Source organism: Punica granatum, chromosome 2 (assembly GCF_007655135.1).
Source record: "Punica granatum isolate Tunisia-2019 chromosome 2, ASM765513v2, whole genome shotgun sequence".
In the NCBI taxonomy this organism is placed as follows: domain Eukaryota; kingdom Viridiplantae; phylum Streptophyta; class Magnoliopsida; order Myrtales; family Lythraceae; genus Punica; species Punica granatum.
The window spans coordinates 10,276,489-10,293,089 of NC_045128.1; the positions used below are offsets into that span (position 1 = coordinate 10,276,489).

General features: G+C 37.0%; 1 protein-coding gene across 2 annotated transcripts; it reads right to left on the minus strand.

The window, feature by feature from the left end:
- Nucleotides 1–10,081: 10,081 nt before the first annotated feature.
- Nucleotides 10,082–11,258, minus strand: LOC116197026. Of its 2 annotated transcripts, none has more exons than XM_031527031.1 (4): nucleotides 11,026–11,258; nucleotides 10,777–10,891; nucleotides 10,648–10,679; nucleotides 10,082–10,498 (listed from the first exon to the last, which is right to left on the minus strand). In XM_031527031.1, the coding sequence occupies exons 1-4, from the start codon at nucleotides 11,063–11,065 to the stop codon at nucleotides 10,422–10,424; spliced, it is 264 nt and encodes an 87-aa protein (XP_031382891.1). In that variant the 5' UTR covers nucleotides 11,066–11,258; the 3' UTR covers nucleotides 10,082–10,421. The 2 variants fall into 2 exon arrangements, with proteins under 2 accessions (XP_031382891.1, XP_031382890.1); XM_031527030.1 differs by having other exon boundaries at nucleotides 10,568–10,679; nucleotides 11,026–11,253.
- Between the last annotated feature and the right edge of the window lie 5,343 nt (nucleotides 11,259–16,601).

Below are 16,601 nucleotides of genomic sequence, written 5' to 3' on the forward strand. Positions count from 1 at the left end.
CTCCAAGCAGTTGCTTCACCCACAATAATTCACAGGTGGTTAAAGCCATCGCCCTATATTCAGCTTCGGCACTCGATCGGACAACATTTTGCTTCTTACTCTTCCAAGAAATAACATCCCCCACCCCCCCCCCCCCAAAAAAAACAATACACAGTAACCTGTTGTGGATCTTCTGTCTGATTTTGAACCGGCCCAATCTGCATCAGTATATCCAACGACTTCATTATGACCTCGATCTTGATATAAAAATCCTCTACCAGGAGCTCCCTTAAGATACTTCGTAATTCAAATTACAACATTCCAGTGAGTTTCAGTTGGTGAATCTAGGAATTGACTGACAACACTCACTATAAAAGATATGTCTGGTCTAGTAATCGTGAGATAGTTCAGCTTACCAACCAGTCTGCGATATCGCCCAACATCTAAAAAGGGTTCCCCTTCTCCTGATGCTAACCTGACATTAGGATCCATTGGTGTATCAACGGGCTTACACTCAAGCAATTTCGTTTCTTCTAAGATGTCTAACACATACTTTCGTTGTGATATGTAAATACCACGCTCAGACTAAGCAACCTCAATCCCAAGAAAGTGCCTCAAGGCTCCCAAATCTTTAGTTTGGAACTGTGAGTGCAAATAAGTCTTCAGTTGAGAAATGCCAACTACATTATCCCCCATAATCACAATATCATCAACATATACAACCAAGAGAATGTGTCTTCCTCCATAGTGTCTGAAGAACACCGAATGATCAAATTGACTTCTCACTAGACCAAACTTAAGAACAGCTGAACTGAAGCGACCGAACCATGCCCGAGGAGACTGCTTCAACCCATACAAAGATTTACGAAGTTTACATACCTTGCCGAAGTACTCCCCCTGAGCAACAAACCCATGTGGTTGCTCCATATCAACTTCCTCTTCCAAGTCTCCGTGTAAAAAGGCATTCTTGATGTCCAACTGGTGGAGCGACCAATGACGAACAACTGCCAATGACAATAATAGACGTAGAGAAGCCATATTGGCTACAGGAGAAAATGTATCTCCATAATCTAGTCCAAGAATCTGTGAATAGCCTTTGGCAACTAGACGAGCTTTCAATCTATCAATAGAACCACTTGGTGACATCTTCACGATATACACCCATCGACAACCAACAACAGTCTTTCCAGGTGGCAAAGGTACAAGTTCCCAAGTACCATTGGCATGTAAAGCAGACATCTCATCTTCCATTGCTTCTCGCCAGCCAGGATGTGACAATGCCTCCCTAACGGATTGAGGAATAGAAACAGAATCCAAAGAGGAAAGAAAGGCAGTATAGGTAGGAGACAGACGACTATAACTGAGAAAGTTATATGAAGGATAAGGATTGGCAGTGGAACGGGTACCTTTTCTCTGGGCAATAGGTAAATCTGGCTCAGGTACGGACATCAATGATGGATCCGAGGATGGAGGCACGACTGGAATAGGGGTAGAGTCTTCTGGACTCGCAGGAGAGATCACCTGTACTCTCTCTACCGACTATGATTCAACATGAGGTACCTTTTTCCTGCGCTGATAAGTGATCAATTCACGTGGTTCAGCTGTCTTAGGTATTTCAGGAGGAGGAGTGGATGTGAATGGAACATTAGACGGGACAATTACGTATGGAGAAGGGAGAGGCAATGATTCAGAAACTAATTCAGATTAATTGGGAGACGCAGAAAAAAAGGATTGGACTCAAAGAAGGTGACATCAGCGATCACAAAATATCTACGTTGTTCTAGAGAGTAACATCTATATCCTTTTTGTCCTTGAGGACATCCCAAGAATACACACTTTAAAGAGCGAGGAGACAGTTTTGATGAACCTGGGAGTAATTGGTGGACGAAACAGAGACACCCAAAAATACGTGGAGGCAAGGAATAGATTGCATCATGAGGAAACAAGACTAAAAAAGGAATTTGACCATGAAGGACACTGGAAGGCATTCTATTAATCAAATAGCATGCAGTGAGAAGTGCATCACGCCAAAATTTGACTGGTACATTCATATGTATCAAGAGAGTGCGTAGGGTCTCAACAAGATACTTACTCTTTCGCCCGGCAACTCCATTTTGTTGTGGAGTATAAGCACAAGAAGACTGATGTATCATGCCTCGAGAGGACATATATGATTGAAATGAAGCTGAGAAATACTCTCTGGCATTATCACTACGAAGAGTACGAATTGAAACACCAAATTGTGTTTGGATTTCAGTACAAAAGGACACAAATGTGGAGTACAGATCAAAACGATTCTTCAATAGATAAACCCATGTCATTCTGGAATAATCATCAATGAAGGTTACAAAATAACGATAACCTTGACTTGAAGGAACTGGACAAGGACCCCAAATGTCTTAATGAACTAAAACAAAAGGTGCACTAGCACGTTTACTGACTCTACTTGGAAACTGGGCCCTAATATGTTTTCCAAGCTGACATGATTGACACTCTAATTGACTGACCTTGGACAAACTTGGAACCATTTGTTTTAGATTAGCTAAAGAGGGATGAACTAGGCGACTATGAATATGCTCTGGAGATGCAGCAACGGTGCAGGCAATAGGTACCTCAGAAGTTACTGGAGCAGATAGTCGGTAGAGGCCTTGAAATTCACGCCCCATTCCAATCGTTCCTCCTGTCCTCGAGTCCTGAATCATCACAGAGTTCGAGGTAAATGTTACAATGCAATTGAGACTTTTGGTCAGTTTGCTAACAGATATTAAGTTATAGGGAAAATTAGGAAGATATAGGACGGAGGATAAGGAAATGGAAGCGGTAGGTTGAGCTGTTCCAAAACCACTCACCGAAGCGATAGAACCATTAGCTAAAGTAACAGAGGGCAAAGAGCTAGCATTATGGAAGTGGGATAACAAACTAGAGTTACCAGACATATGATCGGATGCACCTGAGGTGAGAACCCATGAGCCAATTGGAGAGGATTTAGTGAGACATGCAATTGGCTGACCTGACTGTGCGAAGGAAACAATAGGAGGATGAGATGTTTGCTTTACTGCCCGGTTCTGAAGGAGATGAGTAAACTGAGCGTAGTCCTCTGCCGAAATAACCACAGAAGATGACGGTCCAGCGGGCGTCCCTCTATACGATGAAGAACTACTGTCAGTGTCGACCGACACTTGCACCTGAGCAGTATTTGCAACCTTAGGAGGAAATCCATGTAGTGAATAGCACTTTTCCCGACTGTGACTGCGTCGCCCACAGTAAGTGCACGTTGGGGGATTCCCCCGACCTTTTCCTCCTTTGGATGCTCGATGGCCCTTGTGAGAATAGGCAACACCAACTGAACTAGAGGTTGCACTAGACGAGTTGGACTCGATAGCAAGTGCCACCTTCTCCTCAACTGTACATGGAGTTTGCGAAATATCAGTCACTCGGATCAACCGAGCAATCACATCGGCCAATGGAGGGATTGCCTCTCCACTAAGAATTTGACTTCTCACATGTTCATACTCGACTCCGAGACTCTGCAGGCAGATGATAGCTTTTATTTTGTCACATTGATTCTGTTATTCCTTGAGGTCAACAGTGTAGGGCATGACCTCATCAAACTCGGTAAATAATCCTTGAAGTCGGGCCAAGTGTGTGTGCATATCTGTATCTAAAAGCTTCAGTTGAAATAGATTAGAAAGTACATCATACACCCGAGTAATATCACGGGTATACACCTCTTTCACACGCGTCCACACTGATTTACATGTCTTGTAAGGGCGGAACATGGACATTAGAGATGGATCAATGGACTGCCATAAAAGGGTACACAGGTATGCATCAATTTGAATCCAAGTTGCCTTCTTCGACTCCTCAATTTTTGAAACATCTTTGGTGAGATGCTCCATGTGCCCTTGACCCAAAAACCATAGCTCAACAGAAGCCTTCCAATCAGAGAAGGTTTTTCCATTTAACTTAATGGTAGAAATTACAGGGCTCCCATAGATTGGGGAGACACTCACAGTACTCATCGAGTTTGACATATTAACTAAAGACAAAAGGACTAAAGACAACAGAGACTGAAGCAGAGTCTGCAAGCAGTAAGCAGCAACGGAAGCAGAGCAAGTAGCAAGTAGAAACAGACTGAAGCAGCAAGAAGCAACGGAAGCAAAGATAAGCCAACAACCAGATAGGCGTCCAGATCAGCAACCAGACTGAAGCACAGAGACGGGACCAATACCTCTGGAGACTGAAGTAGCGACTGAAAGCAGCTGGAGACAACGAGCAGCAACTGAAGCACGCTGCGACTGGAGATTGGAAGTAGCGACTGGAGCACGCTGGAGACAACGAGCAGCAACTGAAGCACGCTGCAACCAGACTGAAGTAGCGACTAGAAGCAGCTGGAGACAACGAGCAACAACTAGAGGAAGCTGCGACTGGAGACAAAGAAGTTGCGACTGGAGGAAGCTTCAGTCGGGACGCCTGGAGCAGCAACTGGAGGAGAAAGCCTCAACTGGGTTGACGATTCAAGCAGCAACAGAGGCGACTAGAATCAGAAGCTTAACTGGGTTGACGATTTTCCCAAACCCTAAGCTCTGATACCATGAGAACACAGAAATCGTAAGGAAAATCATGAGTGGGATCAGCCACACTTTGTATTTTATATACTTCATAGAGTTATTTACACAAAGAGTAAAAACTAAAGACTATTTGCACTTAACTCCATAATCTATTGATGGGAGGGTTCGGCTCACGACTCGAGACTTTTGTCCGATGCCCCTACATTGCAATCATTCCCCGCACCATATGGTGGTAAGTTGTTCTTGCTCATATCGCATGTTCCTTGTCAATCGCGTATGTATTTTCATAATTACATTCAACAACTGTTATACATTATATCTACATTTGTGCTCGCAGAACAATATTATGTAGTTGATGCGGGATTCCCCAATATTCCCGGTGGTTATATGGCTCCTTACAAAGGGCAAATGTATCGCCGCAGTGACTTTAATGATGACACCCCACCAATGACGGAGAAAGAGTTATTCAATCAGTGCCACGCGTCCGTTCGTAATGTTATTGAATGGTGTTTTGGGGTGTTGAAGAACAGATTTGCCATACTGCGATCAATGCCAAATTACGGCCCGGTTTGCCAAACACAAATTACTCTTGCATGCTTCGTGTTGCACAATTTCATTCGGCTTAATAATTATCACAATAGATTATTCGAAGAGTATGGAAATGCATGGCAATATTACGATGAATTCCGAAATCCTCCTCATCTAATTGGAGATCGGGTTGATGTAAACATGAGAAGCAGGGAAATGGATGCCTTACGTAACCGTATTGCAATTGCAATATGGCAAGCGGAAACAAGAGGAAGTCAGTAATATTCGAATGAATAGATGGTGTAGATAATTGATTATAATGGGATTGTATGTTTTAATAAGATTTAGGGCCTACCAGTTTGACTTTGAAAAAGTGTGTTTTGTTGTGTAGTGTTGTGTTAAAGTTAAAGTTAAATTTTTTTTAACTTTAACTGGGAATCCAAACGGAGCAAAATTCGCTCCTCCTAGGGGTTTTGATTTACTCGAGAGTACGATGGCCAAATAGATGTTGTCACCCCTCGATGTAGCTCTCTCTCTTTGTGAGTTCAAGCCACCACAGAGCTCATTGGAGGTCATCAAAGTCGATCAAAATGATGCATCAATTGTCCATCAAATCAGACAGAGACTCATGATCAGTTGGTCCATCCATCGGGCATTGAGCTCAAGAACCTCATCTTGGGATGCAGGCTATAATGGGTACCAAGAAATAATCACATGTAGGAAACAAATGAAGGTTTGGCGCTTTTTTTTTTGTAATTGCAATTTCATTAATACTTCAAGGATCAGAATATACATAACACAAGTTAACAAAGTGCTTTACTAATTACATCAGGTCATGAAAACTAAAATTAGAGGCTAAACAACAGGATCTGACTTTGTGAGTAAAGTTAGGCAGTGAAATTGCTTTTAGGCAAACTATCTCTATTATATGAGGAACCAAGACTTTATGATCCATCTTCTTGCCTTTGAAAACCCTGGAATTCTTCTCCCTCCATATTAAATAAATGTAACAAGTTCATCATAACTTTTTGATAATTGTGTCCAGCGTTCTTCCCTTCCTAGAAGTAGCAGAATTCAGCTCATAAGTCCAATCATCCATCGGGCTAACTAGCTCCAATTTATGTTGAATACTAGACCAAACTTCTCTTGTGATAGTACATGAGAAGAAAATGAGACTATGAGTTTCCACTTCAGTATTACAGAATTCACAAAAAGATGATCCCTCCAAGCACCCCCAAGACAGCAATCTAGATTTCATAGCAAGTCTATCGAAGATTGCAAGCCAAGGGATGAAAGATACACGTGGGATATGACCCGAGAATCATATCAGTTTGTACCAAGGAACTCTTGGCTTCCTTGGCCTTAAATCATGCCAAACTTGAGCCTTAACAAAATGAGGGCGAGAATTCCAAAGCGCAATGTCAGAGCTAGCATATTGAACAACCGGAGAAGTTAAGATTTGTAAAGCTCCAGCTTGGGAACCACTAGATCTCGGCCAACTCCATATGCCTTCTTTGAAAATATGACTGACTTTCTCGAGAAAGCCAATAGAGGAAAAAAGATTGGGCACCTCTATCGCAAAAATAAATAAGTGGGCCAATAGAAATCCATTTATCAAAACAGAAATATATGCGTTGTCCATCCCCTACTTTGTTGCTTATAAAAGATATGGCCAATTCACAAAGTTTCAAGATCTTCCTCCAACTCCAAGAGCTTGTGCTAGAGGGATTAACAAACCATATGCTTTTCTTTTTCAAAAGAAACTTATGTACCTAAGCAACCCAGGGTGAACCAGAACTTACAAGGATCAACCAAATATTTCTTAAAATGCAAACAGAGTTCCAAAGTTCTAACTCTTTAATGCCTAAGCCACCCTCAGATTTAGGAAGACAAACGTCAAGCCAGTTTACTTTTACACCAATTGCGGAACCTTCAGTACCTTTCCAGAGAAAAACACGACACTTTTGCTGTACCGTTTTGATTACTTTCTTGGGAAGAATAAAGTTAGCACACTAGAAGTTCGCCATACTAAATAAAATGAAATTGATGAGTTGGAGACACCCGGAGTATGACAAATATCTAGAGGACTAACTTTTGATTTTGCTAGTAATCCTATCAATCAATGACTCACTGTCCTTAGCAGAGAGGCATCCAGAAATAAGAATATCTTATTGGGAGGGTGCCTTTTTCGAATCCTGTCATCAATAAAAGCTCCTCCACTTGAGATTCGCTTAAACCAATGCAAAACTACTCGGTTTTTTCTGCATTTAACCTCAAACCAGACAAAGAATAGAAGTTCTCCAAACTTGCATCAGAGCTTCAAAAGAAGAAATAGAACCATCAGTGAATACAAGGAGATCGTCAGCGAAACATAGATGAGTCAGTTGAACACCCTTGCAACATGGATAATATCCCATTTTCCCCGTGGCAGCAGCATTGTTCAAGAGTTTGGAGAATACCTCCATCGCAAGAACAAATCAGTACGGAGACAATGGTCTCCCTATCTCACACCTTTTGCACCTTTGAAATTAATGGCTAGTGAGCCATTAACAGCAACAGAAAACCAAGGGGAGATTATGCAAACTCGAATCCAATCCACATATAAAGCAGGAAATCGAACAGCAACTAGAACATTTACCAAGAAGTTCTAATCTAGAGACTCAAAAGCTTTCATCAAGTCTATCTTTACAGCAGACCTCGGAGAAATACTGGTTTATGGTAATTTCTTATCAACTCATGAGCTAATAAAATATTATTAGAAATCCTTCTATTTTTAATGAATGATTAACAACGCCTCTTTTTTTTTAAAGAGACCCCTTTTACAAAGTACTAAACTATATACGTAGTACCTAATAAATAATATACTTCTAGTGTGAGCCTTTCAGCGTCAGCTATTCCATCCCGCCATCATCATGAGTCGGCCCCATGATCATGAACCATATAGTCATCTCGATTGAACTATGAACCAATTAAATTCCTAGATGCATGCATATACTATTGTATCTGGTCTCACTCATTGAATTTGAGAAATAAATCTCATGGTTGATAGTCATAATAGCACATAATAATACACCATGCGCTTTAGGCTCCCTTATAATAGTTTCCCCCTCCTTTTTCTTTTTTCGATGTACATGTAAAATAGTATTCAAAAGCCCAACAGATCTCGACCAACCCAAAAACTCTCTCAATTATATTTTTTTTCATTTACAAGACTCGAAAGAGTGATTTTACTTAATGAAAACAAGCGATAAATCACTTTAACCCATCCATATTCTCTTTTTCTTTAATCAAAGCTGTGAAGTTTTTTAGTTCAATCACTATCGTTAACTTTATCCTCTTTGTTGCGTTATTCTCTTTGTTTTTAGTGGTACGCGGCATGTTCATTGCGACTCCCTCATTTGACAAACTTTGTCTGTGCTCGAACATTATTGGAGCTCCATGAGCATTACAGGGAAAGATTATCATATAGTTTTTTTTCCTGCTAAACAACAAAGGATCATATGTTTGAATATACATATATATGTATATATAAAACCATTTTATCAAACAAATATATATATATATATATAATAACATTATGAAAGATTATAGTGGGTCCACCACATAAGTTAGTTTTACGTAATGGTCGGCGCGTCTGTGGCATTAATAGTTTCTTTCAATGGAGAGAGAGAGGACGTATGTAGGATATATTAATTAATTGTTCTAAATTAATTGATTTGTCTATATTATATCCCAGAGAACATATATGGATGCACATATAAGTACCCACTACAGTATTGAAAACACATTCATTGCATGTGAAGTACAAGTTGTGAATTTTCTACTTTAGTTTCATTATTTATCATTAGAAACACACCTATAATACATACAACAAAGTAGAACTTGCACATTTATCACATATTAAATTATTCATTTTATAATTTTTATTTCTACAAGGTAGTATGTGGACACATATTTTAATATATTTGTATACATATGTGTATATCACATATATATATATATATTGTTACTATTATGGTATTATACTTATACATATTATTAATAGTATTTAATTTATTAGCAATAATATGCATATGAATTATCTCCGACAAAAAAAACTTCAATTATAATTTAAAAGTTCTAGCAGAATATCTTATCAGCCTCCAATGATGGGATGGAGGGTCCTGCGACCGGGACTAGAATATCTTATCAGCCTCCTCCTCAGCCTCCCGTTCTCTCCTTAAAGCTCTGAGCTCTCTCTGTTGCAGAATACAACTGTAAACCATGGCGCTGAACGCTAGCAAGAATGCTATCCCTCCGATGATAATGATCGTTAGGAAGACCGTGTCCTCCATTGTCGGCGATATCACGACAATCAGCTGAATGGAGAAGAAATAGCTCATCGTGGTGGCATCCAACGGCCCAGCCCTAGCCACCATATACATCTTCGTGTAGTCCAAGCACGTCATCCCCGTGCTGTTTCCAATCGTGTCATCTAAATTACTGGAATTAAAATTAATTCTTAAAATAGAGAATGAACAGATACAATTTTTATAAGTACTTATCAATCTGTTGGAGAAAATCACGTTTCTAATTATTGAAATCAAAATAATGGTTTTGAAATAATTTACCAAGCACTACTTTTGCTTAAGAATCAGCAGAAAAAACACTTATGCAACGGTTACCGTACTCCCAAATGAAGCCTAAATTTAGTAAGATTGCCATTTATATATAGTGCATATTATTATCATAATTAGGTAGACTCAAATTTTAGAAATCATACCAATATAAATTGATTTAAGTGGTTCGATGTTTGTTCTTCTTAGAAAAGGTTTCGGGTTCGAGTCTTATGAATGAAAAAAATCTGTGTTGTGGGAGTTTTATTCCTTTATAAAACTTAGTTAGTGGACCGCCCCAATTCGAATTAATTAGTCAAGACTCGTTGTATTTCGGGATATCATAGTACACAAAATATATATATATATATATATATATATATCATGACAAATTATGTGAAGGCCAATTATAAATCTTCATCCACAGCGCTGCAGGTTCTTCTTTTTTTTCTTTTTTCTTTTTTGGGATAAGTGTTGAGTCTATTTCATTAATAAAAGAGTATGTACAACGTATCCTTATCCAAGAGAGAGCATTGAGAAAACTGTAAACAAACTTTACAAAGAAAGATCAAATCTTCTTTTTGGGACTACGATTGTTGTGGTTTTCTTCTGAAAAACTCAACTGTTTCTCATCCTCCAAACTTGATATACATAGCACGTCCATAACGGCCGAAGGACGATGGAGTTGAGTTTCCTTCCCTTAGATAGACTCACCCAAGCAACCTCTGACCTCCTTCTGAACTCCAATCTACCCAAAAGACTTCTCCACATTGCTGGAGTAATAGAGCAAGCAAAGAATAATGATCTCTCGATTCGATATCGTGCCTGCAAAACTCACATTTAGGAGCTGCAATAGACAAACCCCAAACCAGCAATTTGTTTTTCGTGACTAACCTGTCTTTCAAAGTTAGTCAACAAATAAATGAGACTCGAGGAATGTGCCAAGAGAACCGCAAAGCTCTCCACCAGTTTACCTTTGTACTCCGACGCCTTAATAACTTGCACGCTGATGCAGTTTGTGAATAGGCCAGAATTAGAAGAAGCTCTTCAAACCACAAAACCGCAACTCTTAAGGTTGGATAGCTAAAGCTAACTCTCTTAACTAGTCAACTGGAGGAAATGTAGATCGGGGCAATATCCACACTCCTTGCTTCAAAATAGGTCTTTCCGATGGTAGGAAAGCAAAGCAAACCCCTGTTACAGTGCTCGAGGAGTGGCCTGTCCAAGAGCCACGAAGCAGGAATTTTTAAAGTCCAAAAACATCGCCTTTTAATTAGATACTTTCGAGTCCAAGCGATCCACAATGATCCAGAGTAGAGAAAAAGAGTCCAAATGTTTCTGATAATACATACCTTGTTCCATAATCCAAAATCCCAAATGTCCAACCCTCATTCACATATCGAAAGACACACTTCCTCCCATTTCAACTTCGAACAGCCCTTCTGCCCTTGCTCTGTTCCCTTCCAGGAGAAATTCCTGCATTTCTAATGAACAAGTTCTATCACTTTTTTAGGATAAAACGCTGCAGGTTCATATCATCACCTAATGGTGAAATCAAATGTTAGCCGGAAACGGAATATATACAACTTTTATTTTCGGTTATTTATATATATATATATATATACTATTACAAATGGAAGAAAAAAACTAGTTCGTCTAACTTTTTATATTTCCCAAAATAAAATGATAAATTGTACATTAGTTCACCTTTTTTTTCTTCTTTTTTTTAATAATTCTCCTTATTTAATTATTGTTATTTGATAATTTAATTTAGAAATCATTTTTAAACTTAATCAATATATTAAAAAATCATTAAAAAAAATTCTCTGAAAAATTAGATTGCCAATATTATATTATAAATTAATAATTGTTTTACTGTATTACAAAGCGTGGCACCATTGAAAATTACAAACTAAGTTTAAATGTGACACCGCGCGTAGCAGATCTTTTTCTAGTGTTTAAGAAAAGACATGTGGTATCATGCAAGACCGCACAAAAATATATTGAATGAATCAAATGGTGTTTTCTATGTGCAACATACGTATATAAATCTATAAAACAAGTATGAGGTCATAAGAACATTCAGTCATCATATGGACTGATACTATATTCTCGTGAAAATATTGATGTAGCTGATCTATATATATGTGGGCTTGTAATCGTAATGTTGAAAGATAATGTTAGATCATGGAGTATAGATAGCGGCCAGTTGTCATAAATTAATTTGATCAATCATTGATCTTCAGTCATGATAGTATGACGAATGATATCATCATGTGAAATGAGATTGTGGATTTGATTCAATCATATATCATATTTGATAAATTAAGTGTTTAAAAAATAAGTATTTAATTAGTTAGAAAAAGAAGTATGTAAGAAGATGAGACTATTGATAAAGATGATGAGATGTGTTTTGAGAAGTTCAAGTCACCAATAAGTGAAAAATGATTTATTCTATTAAGTCAATTTTCTTGACTTAATTCATTAACTAGTTTTTGACTTAATGAGTAGTTTAGACACTCATATCTCATATTTCCCTCATTCTCCCATTCATCTTCCCTTATAACTAACTCTTAAACACTTACTTGACTAAGTTGAAACAAACACGCACTTAGGTGGCATCTGATGAGATGAGAGGATTGATAAGAATGAGGAGATGTGTTTTGATAAGTTAAAGGTACTAACAAGTGAAATTAGCTTATTTCATTAAGTCAAATTTTTTGATTTAACTCATTAAGTAGTTTTTGACTAAATGATTAAGTAGTTTAGACATTCATCTCTCATCTTTCCCTCCTCCCATTCATTTTCCCTTATAACTAACTTGTAACTAACTTTTAAGCACTTATTTGATTAAGTCGAAACAAACACCTCTTAGTATAATAAAATGACTTAATTGATCCTGACATAAAAACGAGCACAAACTAATAAAAATAAGAGAACAGGACACCAGCACGAATCGTCCGACCTAAAGGTAGGGGTCTTATAATTTCTTAGTGAATTTTGATAACAAATTGAAAATATGATGTGGAGGAAATTAGGACATTTGTGGAGAGGGAATGTAACGTATTGTTTGCGCTTTGTATTTATGCGCTATAGCGATAGAAATCTAACTCTCTAGCTGTCCGGTATTGGAACTTATGGAAGGCAATACTCGACTGCGTTTATTAAAATTAAGCTACCCTTTTATCCTTGATGAGCGTCAAATGCTAGCTGATCAAAATATAACTAACAAGAGTTGGTTTAAGCGATCTGGTATTTATTCTCCTTAAGTAAGATTTCATATTTGAGTATTGTGAATAAATAATATCTTTGGTTAAAAGAGTTTTAACCCTCAATTGACCAACCCAGTTCAAACTGAATTAGTAGAGGCTCGCTATCCACTCAGCTTCCGAATGCCAAGATACACATCAGAAAGCTAGCTGATCAAAATATATGCCCTGATTTAACTATCCTTCTATTAATTACACTATAGATTAGGTCCAATATGGGACCAATCTGTTGTTTAGCAATGATTAAGTTGGACCACGAAGGGAGAAGAAATACTGTGATTTTCACTCATCCACGTACTGTAATATGTAACTTTTAATTAGAATCCGATACATTATCATGTGTAGCTGATCATAAAGTTTGTTTTCTTCCAATTTTACTTGCAATTTCCGTGGAAGCTGGTCATGCCACCTTGATAAGTCCAACAGCCACTTTGTCTTCAATGAGACACTCCAGATTTCATGAAGATTGTGGTTAGTGTATAATATATTAGGTTTCTCAACAAACTCGACACACACTGTCTCATATATTATAACTACAATTAGTATCGTGATGTCATGTGATAGACTGATGGCTTTATTCATCACATTTTCTCAAGTATGAATTAAGAAGTCATTCTTATTTAGTTGGATTAAGCATGTCATACGTTTATATATTATATAAAATAGTTATAACTATGAATTTGATATTGTAATTATTGTCTATGAAGATTACAATGCATTTGGTATGAATGCATAATTCAATTATAATTGGCCGACGACCTCACAGCTAGCAACCCCTGATGAAAGTATTGGCTGTCGGCGACGGCCTCTGCCCCCTTCAATCTCCTATCTTCGTCAGTTTGCTTTTATATATATACACATATAATTTGTCTTAGTTTTTAATGTTTCAAAAATTAAATTTTAATTTCTAGAATGTAAAAATATCAAAGAATTTCAAAAGGACTTATTTAAACATTTTAACGAACATTATATGGTGTTATTTACAGAAAAATAAACGCCCTAGCGCGAATTAGAAAATATAGCAAATATTTTAATCTTATTTGGTACTTATCCATGTATAGTTTAAATATGTATAAATGGGGGCTCAAATATAAATCAATTAGGGATTAATCTTATAATATATGGTATAGATTTCAATTTAAAAAGTGACTAGATTCTATATATTTTTCATTTTTAAGAGCTAATGATCCAAATTCCACACTGATAAGCAAACTTAAGCCCTAGTAACCGCATGACAGCTAACTAGTTCAGGTCGGAGAAGGAGCTAAGATTTTCAACATGACAATCTATAGTATAACCTCGTGACGATTTAATATATAATGATAGATCATATGAAATGTTATAGAGTGAGGTGCTTGTATGAAATTTTTTAGTCTTATTACATGGAACCCTCCTCCCAAGATTAATTAATTGTGTTCCGATTATTTTAAATTATAAAAAGGATTCCACGATAACTCATTAGAGTTGTCGAAAGGAATGGACCAATTTCTCTTGCGCTTAGCGTGGAGAGATTAGTTTATTGATGATGATTGAGCAAACACTCTAAATTCAGCCAAAAGGGCAAAAAGGAAGGGAAAAAAAAGGGAGATGAAAAAGCAAAAACAAAAGCATCGATCCGCATGTTAGTCTACTTTTTTTGAATATTCAATCAACAAGGACAATGACCATTCTGCGAAATTCATGAGTTGTTTAGTTTTAGAGTTTATGTTCATGTTTATTTCACTTAACTCAACTTATCTTCAATTCAACAATACAATTATTACTTTTTTAAAAAAAATTCTTAATCATTCAATTCAATTTTTAATACGAAATTTTATTAACTACTCATTACTTTTTATACAATTCAACAACACAATCATTATTTTCTCTTAACTATTCATTACTTTTTCATATTTTTTTCTCATAATTCAACAACACAGTCATTACAATCCAAATAAATAAATAAATATATATATATATATATGCAAAGTTAGAATAGAGTTGAACTATTCAATTTCTTCCTCAAGATTATAATCGGGAATGAACATATAGGGACTGAGGTGGACAATCTCCTCCTTTAAAATTTTAACATTCCATGAACCTTGATATATTATTGGCCGATTTTTTTTATGAAATTACTAATATTTACTCACATAATTCAAAAAACGTATCTTATTATTCGCCCTATCGAATCCTGTTTTGGTATTTTCTCACTATATCTATTATGTATATAAAGTAGGCTCTCGCGAACAAAAGCCTTCCGTTCGTCCGACAAGAGCTTACCGTTGGCCTTCCCCTTAACTCGCAGTGCAATGTCCTTTCATATTCCATGCTTGTCGGTTATATTCTCAATATTGAAAACCATTAACTAAAGCAATGAAAGAAATGAAAAGAAAACAAATTATCTATGGAATTAAAAAATAAAAGACAATTAATGAGAAAAAATAACAGGACTCATAAATCATCACTGCCCCTTGTGATCCTTCATTAGTAAGTATTTTTCTTTTAAGACCTATTATTAATGTCAAAAATTTTACATGACTAAGAGACGTTAATAGTGATTATTGATGGTTAATTATTTTCGGAGAATATGACTTTTATATAGATAAAAAGTAAGACTGTAAATCCCCTGGAAGTTCATCCCAATCCTAGACTCGTTATGGTGTTAGTAATAATGTAATTGTGGTGATAAGTGAAAGGATTGCTAGCCAGTCGCCTCCTGCGACCGTAATCATGCGAAATTTCAAACCCCCACACACGCAGTAGAATCACACACTCTCTCTCTAGTCTCTAGTCTTCCCCGCATTCAAACTTCCCACTGACTGAACCGGGAGCACGTGAGCCCAAGCGATGAGGTCCATTCACACGGTTACCAGTCATTGTCGTATGAAAATGCGTATTTATTTATTTTTGATAAGTTTGTGGGAAATTAACATGAGTTGATAAATGGTCCCGCGTTCATTCCTTTTAAACAAAATTTCTGTTTCGAGTATTGTAAATGGAAAAAATACATAATATGGAGAGTTATATTTCTTGATGAGCTTATCCGACTCAGGCTAGTTCGTTGAATTTCCGGATATCAAGAGACACATAAAAAAAGAAGTTGATTTGCGAGCATATCACATGCGGATGAATCCATCTAATGCCATGCATACTGAAAAGGACCTAACTAATTAGCTCGTGCAATGTTCACGACCCTTTTAATCTCTTGTACTAACACTACGACGTCAATGGCGGATAGTATACACATTGTTATTATCATAAATGCCTTTTCTAATTATATATATGGTGAGCTTAACATGCTTCTTCTTCTCGCCAAAATGATAAAATTATGGGAGACATTACTCTACAATTGCAGGAGATCGAACAATAAAAGTTATTTCCCATCCTAACAAGTAAGCTTTTCAGGACTCAACGTGTGGTTTCTCCTTACGGGGGTTGGAGTTGTTTGCCACTCAACTAACATTTTGTTCGTTCCAAGTTTCATATTGAATATTCAGTAGGACTACTCGTACCCATTTATTAGCTATTTTAGAATTTTTATTTTATTATAATAGACTCATAGTCCTCTTTTGTATTCGTAAAAAAAAAGATAAACTTTATAGTAATCTAAAAATCGAAAAGATTCTTTTTTAAAAAAAGAAAATCAAGCGCATGGTAAATATGAAGGGATGCGAGTG

Coding starts and splice junctions, on each gene's coding strand:
- LOC116197026 (XM_031527030.1), bottom strand. CDS start 11,065: ATGAGGGTTGGACATTTGGGATTTTGGATTATGGAACAAG. Junction 10,892..11,025: donor ATTTTGGATTATGGAACAAG/GTATGTATTATC, acceptor GCTCTTGGACAG/GCCACTCCTCGAGCACTGTA. Junction 10,680..10,776: donor ACATTTCCTCCAGTTGACTA/GTTAAGAGAGTT, acceptor AAACTGCATCAG/CGTGCAAGTTATTAAGGCGT.